Source organism: Manduca sexta, chromosome 26 (genome assembly GCF_014839805.1).
Source record: "Manduca sexta isolate Smith_Timp_Sample1 chromosome 26, JHU_Msex_v1.0, whole genome shotgun sequence".
In the NCBI taxonomy this organism is placed as follows: Eukaryota; Metazoa; Arthropoda; class Insecta; order Lepidoptera; family Sphingidae; genus Manduca; species Manduca sexta.
The window spans coordinates 12049165-12061524 of record NC_051140.1 but is presented as its reverse complement, the minus strand read 5'-3'; the positions used below and the strand labels follow the sequence as shown (position 1 = coordinate 12061524).

At 34.3% G+C, this 12360-nt stretch overlaps 5 protein-coding genes and 1 long non-coding RNA gene across 6 annotated transcripts in view; 2 read left to right on the top strand and 4 right to left on the bottom strand.

Annotated features, from left to right (window-relative positions):
* The window catches only part of LOC115442492, a 38536-nt gene extending 38241 nt beyond the window's left edge, over positions 1-295 (top strand). The window contains exon 6 of the mRNA XM_030167527.2: positions 62-295. The gene's annotated coding sequence lies outside the window, so the exon portion shown is untranslated. The remainder of the gene's footprint in view (positions 1-61) is intronic.
* Positions 296-1471: 1176 nt separating this feature from the next.
* Positions 1472-2095, bottom strand: LOC119190753. Its single transcript, XR_005113081.1, has 2 exons — positions 2055-2095; positions 1472-1800 (listed from the first exon to the last, which is right to left on the bottom strand). It is a non-coding gene; the product is annotated as an uncharacterized LOC119190753 (long non-coding RNA).
* Positions 2096-2594: 499 nt separating this feature from the next.
* On the top strand, positions 2595-5257 carry LOC115442495 (titin-like; the record flags this gene model as incomplete). Its single annotated transcript, XM_030167529.2, has 2 exons — positions 2595-2610; positions 4359-5257. Coding segments are annotated over 2 exons (891 nt in total), but the record flags the coding sequence as incomplete, so codon positions are not given.
* On the bottom strand, positions 2811-4361 carry LOC119190751 (flexible cuticle protein 12-like). Its single transcript, XM_037443404.1, has 2 exons — positions 3597-4361; positions 2811-3309 (listed from the first exon to the last, which is right to left on the bottom strand). The coding sequence occupies exons 1-2, from the start codon at positions 3603-3605 to the stop codon at positions 2845-2847; spliced, it is 474 nt and encodes a 157-aa protein (XP_037299301.1). The 5' UTR covers positions 3606-4361; the 3' UTR covers positions 2811-2844.
* Position 5258: 1 nt separating the features above from the next.
* Positions 5259-9035, bottom strand: LOC115442491 (cytochrome P450 302a1, mitochondrial). Its single transcript, XM_030167526.2, has 8 exons — positions 7952-9035; positions 7186-7417; positions 6764-6948; positions 6480-6681; positions 6247-6406; positions 5859-6107; positions 5574-5780; positions 5259-5485 (listed from the first exon to the last, which is right to left on the bottom strand). The coding sequence occupies exons 1-8, from the start codon at positions 8208-8210 to the stop codon at positions 5372-5374; spliced, it is 1608 nt and encodes a 535-aa protein (XP_030023386.2). The 5' UTR covers positions 8211-9035; the 3' UTR covers positions 5259-5371.
* Positions 9036-10782: 1747 nt separating this feature from the next.
* Positions 10783-12296, bottom strand: LOC115442490 (probable tRNA N6-adenosine threonylcarbamoyltransferase, mitochondrial). The gene is made up of 2 exons (XM_030167525.2): positions 12284-12296; positions 10783-12048 (listed from the first exon to the last, which is right to left on the bottom strand). The coding sequence occupies exon 2, from the start codon at positions 12043-12045 to the stop codon at positions 10804-10806; it is 1242 nt and encodes a 413-aa protein (XP_030023385.2). The 5' UTR covers positions 12046-12048; positions 12284-12296; the 3' UTR covers positions 10783-10803.
* Between the last annotated feature and the right edge of the window lie 64 nt (positions 12297-12360).

Sequence of the window (12360 nt, the reverse complement as noted above, 5' to 3'; positions counted from 1 at the left end):
TATTTTTTCTTCTTAGTCAGTAGTTTTTGAAGTGTTCTTAATTGTTATTATTGTGTTTCAGAAAATGTTACTGATAGCTCTCTGTCTTTTTACAACATCCACCTTAAGTGGTAGATATGGAGGCGTCTCCGGACAAACTTATGGAGCTGCATCGCTCACACCTATCGACTTCAACGATGACTTCAATAATAGAAACCTGATGATCAAACCAAACGAAAACATTGTCTTCAGTTTTGAGCAGATAAGAAAAGATCAACCTCCACAAGTAGAACAACGAAACGAAAACATCGGCAGATACATGTACAGGAAACCAAAAACTACCACCAACATGCCAAATCTACATGCTTTGGACAATTTGCCCAGAATGGATCCACTCCCACATGTGCCTACTCCCGTTGTACCCGTCGATGTGTACAATAACCAATGGAACCATGTATCAGCATTCCCTCCAACCATTCCGCCGCCGCCCTCTACGCCCAAATGGGCAGACCTGTCCGAAATCCTCAACAAACAAAGTTTCCCACATTACAATACTCCTACTCAAACAACTCCCTCATTCCAGCCCGCCCAGCCACATTATCCCTCAGTCCTCCCACCACATTTCCAGTCGTATGCGCCACCACCAGCCCCGGAGTTTTCAGCGCAGCCACTTCCCAATTTCGCGCAAGATATCAACAGACAAATGAGTCATGTAACATCAAAGCCTGTGCAAGAGCATAGAGCACACCCAGAACCCCCGCAACTATCAACAAGTCGGGGGAGTCATAAGTTCAGCTGGAATGACGTCACAACTACTACTACGTACGCTCCGCCTCAGGTGACTGTTGGGCACCAGAACCGTAGCCCACCGTCATCTTTCCCAACATTATCACCCTGGGCAGATGGATTTGGTAAATAAGAGATGATATTGAATTTGGTTTCGTCTAAAATAAAGATTTTTGTTTACAATAAAATTGTTTTATTTAAAGTCGACCGCTTCAGTTAAAAACAAAGATAATAGGTATCATCTACATACATTTACGATTTTAAACATTTTTATTCCGTGAAATATAATTTTATGTTTGTCCCAAAAATTTATTAGTATAACAGGTATATATAATAGGTATTTATATTAAAACCGTTTGGCAAATCGTAAATCGTAGAAAACCGTAGAATAATCAATTGGGTGGCTTAGAGGCAGTTAGCAAGACTGTAAATAACAGTATTTATACGTGAAATTATTGCCATAAACAATAACACACAAGTTATATGAAAACTACGAAACACAATATAGTTTTATGCTCGTATTTCAAATTCTATTACTTATTTCTTATCATCTACGATTACCATATAAGGAACGTAATATTTTGGCTTTGAAAATGCTGTAGCTAACTGTGAGGGGACGCTAGTTATAAGAGAAAGAGGGAATGGTAATGGTAAACCACTAAGGAAACTAATTATTTTGGACGGGCTTAGGAAACTAATCTTGTACACTACAGGAGCATTTTTATCTTGGTTTTCGGCAGTATCCTTAGAATTTTCACTTGGCTGCTGAGTTTTGTTCTCTGTACTTTTGTCACTTTCATCCAGAACATAATGTATAAGCACATGATTATTCAGAGGTGGCAACACAGGTGCTGATGGGATAGCCGAGATAGGGACATTTTCTGTTTCTTGGTCATTATCAGATTTTAGTTCTAGGAATCTAATTTTTTCGTCAGCAATGTCAACAAGAGGATCATCGTATGATACAATCTGAACTTTAGTATAAGGTAAGGTTAAGACCACAGGCAATAAAAATAAAATTCCAATTAGTTGCATCTGGAAAAAAAAACAAACAAATGATCACTAATTAGTTGTTAGTTATTGGAAAAATAATCTGCATTTGAAGTATAATCTTTAAAATAATTACATTAGATTTTCATGAAGTAAAAACAACTATTAGAGCATAAACAAGAAACTAGCTTTAATCAGTAATTTTGTCGTGTGATAAAAAAATAATCAATATGATACATATACAATAATGTAGTTAGCTGCTTATTTCATTAAAATCAAAAGCAAATATTTATTTTTACCTCCGTTCCTTCACACAAAGTCTGTCCGATAGTGATAATATGACGACTCCGTATTTATATATCTATCTTCCATTATTAATAATGGATAACACTATTGTAAAGTCATTAAAATTTAATATTGTCTTGATTAATAAACTAGAAATATCTGCCAAATTAACAAAGAATCATAAATAACACGATTTAGTTCGTAATTTTTAGTTTCATAAGGATTATAACTTAATGTATACAAAAATAATACTATCTCAATATTTTATAATATTATTATGATCTCATATAATCTCTAATCATCTCATCTAATCTGACTGTAGAATCAAATATATAAAAAAACGTGTGTGTACTTATGTACGCACATAAGAAGTTATACTTTGACGTAATAAAATAAAAATCTAAAATTTTTATCCTTTGCATTATTCTATTTTTGCCAATACTAATAATACAAAAAAGGTATTTAATACATTAAAAGAAAGTTTTATTATAAGGCATTATCTAGTTAAATAAATTTTATTTAAAAATCATAAAAGACTTAAAATTTTCCGGACTTTAATAATTATTATTTGTATCGATTATTAATTTAATAATTTATTTGTACACTTATTATATATTAAATAATAATGTAATAATTTAAGTAATGAATAGCCAATTTCATGATGTCGGTTTTTCAAGGCGGTGTGGCGCGCGCATTGTAAAAATTTACTCTCATAATGTTTCCCTAAAGCGCCAAAAGAAGTATAACTTAAAAAAAATGCACTTGTATATCCACAATTATAATTTATTTTGCGATAACACCGTTTTAAGCAGCAACAGTTGAGGCGATGGATGGCACGGTAGGTGCATCTGGTAAAGTGACGCCAGCCGCAGGAGCCGGCTCATCAGCTGAAGCCGTAGTTATTTCAACAGGCGCAGATGAGTCTACCGGAGGCACGGTGGGTGCGACAGGCAAGTGATCTCCCTCAACTTTCACACCATCGAGTCCAGCAGTATACTTTGTAACGTAAGTCTTGCCGTCCTCGCCAATATATATCACTTCGCCTTCCATAATCATAACATGGCCAGTACCATCAGGACTAGCAATTAACTGGCCTTTCTCTGAAACTATAGTACCTTCAGCCGTAACATACCGAAGAGCATATTGTCCGAATTCGTCTTGTAGGTGTTCATGTTTTATTGCGGGAAGAGTCCTGAGACCTCTTAGGTCTACTCTACTAGGGGCACTGAGGATACTGGAGCTAAAAGCTAGTGTAATGAAAATCACGATCTGAAGCAAAATATTATATTCTATTAATTTTATCAGAACACATTACACATAATGAATTATTCAAAGCTAATATAATGATTTCTTATGTTTACGCGAATGTTGGACATTGAAATATAGATAACTTTTATACGAATTTTATGTATCCAGCAATTTTATTTTAGGAAAAAAATTGTAATATTATAACCGCGGTAAAATTCGTAAAATAATTTTATTTCAAAATTATTATTTAATAAGAATACAGCGCATAAGTATTTATTAATCCAAAAATATGCCTACACATTACTTACTTTGTTCATTTTTTTTATTTAAACTGGTGTTATTAGAAAGATAAGCAGGCTGCTACTCGACATACCATTTCAAAACATAGTAAGTGTATATATACGACTGTAAACTCATTAAATAATATGTCGTAAATCTAGAAAATCGTGTCAATAACCAGCACAATAATAAACGAATTAACATTTTTGACAATTATGATAATTAAAATTTAATATTTTCTAACACTTACTTCTCTAATACCTGTACGATATACACATTCTATACTATAACGTATTGCTATTTAAACAATTAGTTTAAACAGGTTTTAATTATATTTAGTGGTATAATCACTTTGCGCTGGAACAACAAGTTTATAGAGCTTGTGCATGAAGTATAAATGCAAAAAGATTTTAATTCCTAATCATTCAGTATCCATTCATCGGTCGATACAATGGTAAGACAAATACAATACTATAAAATAATACTTACAAAAGCTTTGTAACTTATAGAAACTTATGTAATAAACATTTCTTATTATTATTTTCAGATGTTCAAGAGACAGCATCCGTTCGTTTGCGTTGTGCTATTTGCACTCTCAACTTGTTCTGCTTCAAATGAACCTGCCTCACCATCGATAACTGTCAAGGAAGATTTTAATAGTCCAGCTATAATTACACCTATATCAGGATATGGGCCGCCACCCATGGTTTCAAATTTTGTACATCAAGGCACAAACTTTTTCTTCAACCCTCAATTTCTATTAGGCAATAATGTGCCACCTCCACTTGGAGCCGTTGTCGCTGCCATTCCAAACCCTCCTCAAGTAGAAGTAATTGTGAATGAAACTATAATATCACCCGAATTGCCAATTATCACACCTGTGGAAGTCATTGTTGAAGAGCCAATTGAGGTAATTGTCCCTCCTCCTCCACCGTCTCTTATTCCCGTCATTCCTGAAGTGCCTGAAGTATCAGTTTTAATAAAAGACCTTCCGCCTGCTCCTATTTTGCCTCCTTTGGTGCTTCCTAAAATTCCTGTATGGGTAGAAGAATCTGTTGAGGTCGTTCCGCCTTGTGAAGAAAAGGAAATCATTATTACCGAAGTCAAGCCTTTACCACCAGTTGTCATTCCACAACCTCCATCACTCCCGCCTCTTGTTTTACCACCAAAAATTTCTGTGTCGGAAATTGAAATCAAATCGCAGCAGCCCGTCGACACAGTAGTTGAAGTGCCACTTGTACCAAAAAAGGACATATCAATGGAGTATTCCAAAGTGAAATTAACCAACGAAGAATCATTACAGGTAATACCATCTAGTGTCGCGGAAATTGATTTTAAGATTAATGAAATTCCAAGTTCGATCGAATTCCCTGACTTCGACAAACTACTCTCCGTTGGTGAAGATAAAACAGTGATCATGGTGCCGCCTAGTCCAGAATTACCTGTAATTGAAATTCCAAAGCCAATCAGCGAAGTGCTTCTAATTGAAAAGGATAAGGAACTTGTACTACCAACACAAATTCCAACTGACTGCGCCCGTAATATTGTTTTGGAGCGTGTTTTGCCCAATATGATTAGCAAGAAAACCGTAACTAAGAGCTTAGAAATTATATCCTTTCCTGCAGCCAAATACCCAGTTATTGCACCTTTATTCCCGGCTTTGTAATTGAATGTCAAATAAAATATCTCAATAATATATGAAGAGCTTTTATTGATTCACCCTATTCTAGTATTTAGTGGCATATTAAGTACATTCCGACAAAAAATATTATTAACATAATAATTGTGTCTATTACTTAATAACTTATAAACGTCTTGGCACAAATGACAAAGTTACTGGTTGATCTGGCTTGTTTATAAGTAATGTTCTGATCCCCAATTCTCGACCCTTCCATTGTATTTGAAAATCACGAATTAACTGAAAATTAAAATAATGGAATTATTAATGATAAAACAACTTAAAAAAGCATCAATATTATCAAAAGGAAAGATATCACCATATTTACCCGAATTAATATAATACACATATTTTGCTCAGCCAGTCTTCTTGCAATGCAAGAACGGGGACCGAAACCAAATGGTAAACTTAAAAATGGATGAATATTTTCATATTCAGAGGAACCTCTTAACCATCGCTCCGGTTTAAACAGTAGAGGCTCCCGAACATACTGTGGCAGCCGACACGATACCATATTCTGAGTCACTATTACAGTCTGAAAGAAAAAAATATTATTAAAAACATTAAACCACCAGGCCCTAATACACAAACAACATAATAGATAGTAACTTACATCTTTTGGTATAAAATATCCTTTTAGCGCAATGTCTTTTTGAAGTAATCTGCCAATTCCGACGGATACTGGATTTAATCTTAAACTTTCCTTAATAGTACTCCGTGTGTACACAGCTTTTGATATAACATTGGGAGTGATACTTGAGTCTTTTTCGGGAAGCAATGATTCTACTTCCATAAATATTTTCTCTTGACATTCTGGATTACGAGCAATATGATATAAGGCAAAACTAGTTGTATATGATGTCTAAAAAAATAAGGTACACATGTATTCCAAAAAATTGCAGTTTTAAACATACTACTCTTGTCTTATCCTATGTCAGGTAGGATAAGCTATCAACTTAAATAATAAGTTTTACAAGTAAATAGATTGAAACATAACTTACTGTATCTATGGCAGCCATTAAGATATCAACCATCATACCAATTATATCTTTTTGATCTATATTCGGCTGCTGCAAAAATGAGCTCAATAGTGATTTATCGTTATCGCTTTCATTCGATTCAAAAAACTTCATTTTTTTCATAAGTATTTCCGTCGACACCCTAAAAAAAAGGCACAGATATAAAATTATAATTATAGAAAATAATAACTCATCCTTGAAAATAATTTAGGTACTTTTCTAGATATTCCTGCGACTGAGCTAATTTCCTGTAGAGTGGTGTTTTAAAAAACTTCCACAGAAAACCTTTATCCAACTTCATCACACCACTATTTGAACCAAATGCTGCCTGAATTATTTTGCTACTACGCGATTTTGAATGTTGCTCTTGCGGGGAAAAACTGTCAAAACGTTCATTGAAAGCTACTGCACCTATAACTGAAAAACAAAATATTTTTTAATGTTATATTGGTTTTCGTATTTATCAGGACTTACTTTTGAAATATAAAAAAAATCATACTTTCTAAATTCAATCTATTTAAATAAATTAAAAAGTCTTCATTGCAACGGAATTTCCGATTATGAACCCATTGTACAAATTCCTTTGCTATATCATCGGTACATTCCACGTGCGCTTTAACACTTTGTGGACTGGTAAAATTTTTTTGAAACGTACTTCTTAGCCTCCACCACTCTGGTCCATTTCTGAAAAAATACAATTATTTTATCCTACCAAAAAATTGTCCATCAAATTAGATATCAATAATTAAATGGCCCACAATACTATAAATAAAGCTATTCCTTATAAATTATTTATCGAATCAGCAAAGTAAAGTATTGTGTAAAAATATGGTAAATATACGAGTGCAATAACACAGCTCGAACTCATCAACAGCGAACGTAAGATAAACCCGTTTATAAATGAACGAAATAAGTAGGTACGTAGAAAGAATCCCGCCAGTATTGTAGACTTGTGGCTTATTTTTCCGGTAATGGTACATCGCGAGGTGACTCCTCCGCGCTGGGAAGCGATCATCTTGTCGAAACACCGCTTCGATGTCGTCGGGATCGTAAACATGAATGACATTTACACCAGGAACTTCCCGAACAAGACAACCATACCGACGATAGTTTAGCCATGCAATTTTATCTAAAGCTTCAGCGTCGTAATCGCCTGAAATTAAGAAATACATACTGCCAATTATCTGTAAAGTGGAGTTAATTCGTATTTACAACACTTATTATCTATACTAATATTATAAAAAGGAACAGTTCGAGAGTTTGTTCGTAGCGGCTAATCTCTGGCACTACTGAACCAAATTCGAAAATTCAATAATAAGAAGTTATATTACTCCTGAAGGCTGTAGTCTATCTTTAATCCCTGGAAAATATAAAGTGGAACATTTATCTGGGAAAAACACTTTCACCTGGGCGGTGCCGTCAAAACTATTATTCATAAATGTTAGATAAATTAACAAACTAAGGAAAGATATCTTATTAATAATGAAACATATAACATATAGATACAGATTGTACATATAATATATCGCATTACAGTCTCTGTGCTATACCCACCAATTTCAACATCCTACCGGGTGTAATTCTTTATTCACCTGTTGCTACTGTCGTAGTCTATCTAGGTGTAGGTATTAGCATATATAAATATACAACCCTAATACAACTAAGTATAAAGTTATAAATTACTTACCAATGAATGGCAGATATTTGTGTAAAGTTCCAATCACAGGATAGCATTTTGGTCCCGGAATATCATTTAAATGCAATAAAGATTCTTTTTGTGGTTCTTTTTGTACAACATTGTGCGAAACTTCCATAGTATAATTTCTCTGTATAAATTTTCTGCACGCAATACATTTGTAATTATTTAATAATCTGTACATATTAATACGGAACAGAGGCAAAGTCAGCGGGTAGCGTTTACGGATCGTATCGCACCACTGAGCCATAGCATCGAATTACAAAAAGGCAAAACGTCCATTGTAAATGAATGCACATAATATAAGCATAAGGAGGAGATTATACAGATCGCTCTGGAACATAAACCTATTGATTTTATGCTAATTTACTGATTGACTGACTGTTCTGGAATATATTACACAGGGATTTGGTATTACGGGAATATGATTCTATTTCGTGTCATTGCACGATTATAATATAAAGATGTCTACCCTAACGCTACATATGGTTAAGACAGCCCTGAGTTAGAGTCCAAGTAGAATGAGGCTTAATAGAGGTGGTTGTTTATTATAAAATACAAAAGAGTCTCATCCGGCACGAGTCACAAAAAATGGCTTTATTTGACTGAAAATTAGATATAGGTACCTACAGTATAGGTACTATTATACCTACCTAACCTTACAGCTAATGATAGGAGCTCAACAGTACCGTAAATACCAAGTATTGCAACTACTCAGAGTAAATCAAATAAACATTGAAGGGACAAGATTAGATAGGTTTATCAGATGCATACACTATCAGTCTGTAAATTAGGTACAATAGTAGCCTTTGTAAAATACGAAAACAACAAAAAGTTTCAACGTTTTTTCTTAAATGCTTGCATTGGGTAACATGTCCTTTATGAATCTTTCGCTAACTGAGGTCTTGTCCGACTCCTGGCATACTACGCGGGCCTGCTGCTGAAATCTTGCTTAAGATGCCACTATTCCATAATAATCCTACCAAGAAAATCTCGTTTGGCATCTACCTCTTCCGGATCGAACACGGATAATAATAACTACTCTATCGTTTAAGTGTATTCATTGTTATGGAAAAAAATAAGGAACATTAAGTTTCGGGATGGTGTCTGAATTACTATTAAGTAGGTCTCTTTTATGTTTACAGCTAGTCGTTAGTATTGATCAAGCTACTTGCCAATGTTGTTACTTGTTGTTCACTTACACCTAAAAAAAAAGACGTAGTATTTTTAATAAAAATTCTACCTATGTTTTTTTGTAGGGGCATCAGTCGCATCGCTGATACCGGGCCGCCGAGCTGTAGGGACCCATAAATATAATAATATCAGCCCTGTATTATACATATATCTACTGTTCCACTGCTGGGCACGGGCCACTACTGAGAGGGATTAGGCCTTAGTCCACCACGCTGGCCTAGTGCGGATTAGTAGACTTCACACATCTTCAAAATTCCTATAGAGAACTTCTCCGGTACGCAGGTTTCCTCACGATGTATTCCTTCACCGTTAAAGCAAGTGATAATTCGCAAAGAATACACACATAGATACAGACGTGTGTGCCCTTGGAACTTGAACCTGCGGACATTCGTCTCGGCAGTCTGTTCCACACCCAAATAGGCTATGGCCGATTTTTTTTTGGCTCATACCTACATGAAAGTAAGTGGGCGCCCAAAAGTTCGCACTGCCCTGAAGCGCCAACGAATTTTGATTTCCCTTAATTGGCATTATTAATACTTGAAGAAAACATTTTGTAAGTAAGTAAGTAAGTACCTCTTTTTAAGCACAATGCGCGCACGGAGACGTGTATGATTTTGGCATAATTAAAGTTCATATAGAATAGTGCAGAAAATAAATGATGTATACGTAATATCTGTTACAAATATACAAAGATATGACAAACACAGATAATGTATACTGATGGACCTAAAAATTTGTTGTTTAACTTATTATGGTATGCCTTATCTTATGCTCAACTCTATTTTATGTTTTGTTATATATTATTCCTATAATAACGGTTGGATTGCAACGACGGGACGACCACTAGAACAAAATAAACGGAATGACTTGATTATTGGATTAGCTATTTTTTATTAAGGCGATATGGAGTATCTACAAAGCCTATAGTAAATTTACCACCGACATAATTAATAGGTGTAATACATCTAATAGCAATTTGAAAATTATTATAATTTATTCATGGCATATTTTTAAAAAGCATTTCATAAACATAAGTAATATATACTGCCTCTATGGTCTTCCTAACAACCTAGTTATATTACTTACGTACGCACCGCCCTCAGTGTCTTGGGTTCGATTCGTAGGTCAGTTAATAATATTGGTTTATCGTTATCATCACCTAGGTTTCTAGAATTGTGGACCCGGTAAATAAGAAAATCCCTGATGTTCACCCGGATCGCCACATTCTAGGACGTGAGCCAAGGGTTCTAGGGACAGACATACACAGACCACAGACTAAATTAATTTAGTTTGAATTGATTGTTTAAGGAACAAAACATTTGCCAGTAAAATTGATTGAGCCTTAAAATTTGCCAGTAATAGAAGTACCAAAAGAATTTGGGCCATGGCAGTCAAATAACTAAGACCACCAGCTTGCTGTGATTGTTTACTGATTAAGATCGCTTGCGGAAATCAACTTCTGCAAGTTTTCCCTCAATCACTCAATTTTTTGTTAAACTATGTCATCTCATAAAAAAAAACAAAGACAGATATAAAGATAAACCATAACATTTAAAAAAATCTATCAAAATTTGCTATTCTTAAAATATGAATTGTTGGGGTATAATTATAAATAAAAAAGACATGTGTATCACAGTATCAATCACATTTTAAACTTTAATCTTCATTAATTTTATTGGTATTTTTGCTTTAGCTACTTCTTCTATTAAAGTTGTACCCAGGGGACTACAAGCTTCTATGTCTAAAGACTTATAGTCTTTGGTTATATCTAAACCTTTCTTCCATTTTTCTAATCCATTCCATGCTATCATAAGCCCATTATCCGTACACAGCTTGGGATTTGGTCTGAAAATGCTATATTCAGTTTCTTCACATAATGTTTTTAAACAGTTATAGATATAATTATTGCAGGCCACACCACCAGACACAATAAACTGTTTATTATTATCTGGAATAAGTTTATTCCTTTGACAAAATTCCATAGCTCTTTGAGTTCTATGTATTAAATGTTTGGTAATTGCATTTAGCATAGATGCACATAACTCATTCACTTCTGGTATTAATTTATCAGCTACTATATTATGTTCTTTTTCTTTTTTGTGAATATGGTACAAGACTGATGTTTTTAGACCATTAAAACTAAAGTTACAATCTTTATGATCAGTCAATGGTAAAGGTAATTTAAACATACTGTGATCTGTACTTTTCATTGCTGCTCGTTCTATTGCCTCACCTCCACACAACTTAGAATATTCAGGTATGTTTTTTAACTTCAATCTTCTAGCTACCTTATCAAAAACCTCTCCAGGAGCAGAATCTCTACTCTCTCCTAACAATTGGAAATTATTGACATCCTTAACAATTGCTAAAAGGCAGTGTCCGCCAGATATGAGTAAAACTAAGAATGGAAATACTATGTCATGTTCCATTCTCGCAACTAAGGCATGTGCTTCCATGTGATGAATGGGTATAATGGGTTTGTCATATTGTCGAGCCAAATGTTTGGCATATTTCATACCGACAGCAAGGCTAAGGGGAAGTCCAGGTTTCAATGTAACGGCTACAGCTGATATGTCTTCCATAGACAGACAAGCCTGCTGTAAAGTTTTAGAAACTGTTGGCCCAATGTAAGTCCTATGGAGATCTTGTGCTATATCAGGTATGATACCTCCATTTCGCAGATGAATAAGGTTTTGTGAATGTAAAACATCTGATAAAACTCGGCCACTGTCGTCTATAATAGCGCATCCGGTGTCATCACACGAGGTTTCTATTCCCAGGATTTTACTGGTATACAATCTTGTTGCACATACATTTTCAGTACTTGATATCCTTCTTTTGCTTAAAATATGGATAAAATTCGTAAATATTCGAGGCCCCTTAATAGTCATGTTACAACAACCTATAAAATCGTATGTTTCTTGCAACTTGCAATATGTATGTCAAAGAGAATTATAATAATGTATGTACTCTTTCACGTTTCTTTTTTGTCTTTTTTACATTATTAGTCTATGCTAAATTAATATGCAAAGCCAAATTACGTAGCTACCTATTTTATTTTTGAACATACAGTTCAAAGAGAATACAGTTCAATAAAGTTTTTGCATAATATTATTAGACAAAAAAAATCAGAGACCAATAAACTAGATGAAAAAAATATTATTCATTTGACATTTTCATTCATTCACATGTAATTTGACATGTGA

Excerpts from the sequence above, each read along its gene's own strand:
- LOC115442491 (XM_030167526.2), bottom strand. The coding sequence starts at position 8,210 with ATGGCTCAGTGGTGCGATACGATCCGTAAACGCTACCCGCTGACTTTG. Across the intron at positions 5,781-5,858 it reads GATATTTTATACCAAAAGAT|ACTGTAATAGTGACTCAGAA; the intron begins GTAAGTTACTAT and ends TTTTTCTTTCAG. Across the intron at positions 5,486-5,573 it reads TGTGTATTATATTAATTCGG|TTAATTCGTGATTTTCAAAT; the intron begins GTAAATATGGTG and ends TTTAATTTTCAG.
- LOC115442490 (XM_030167525.2), bottom strand. The coding sequence starts at position 12,045 with ATGACTATTAAGGGGCCTCGAATATTTACGAATTTTATCCATATTTTA.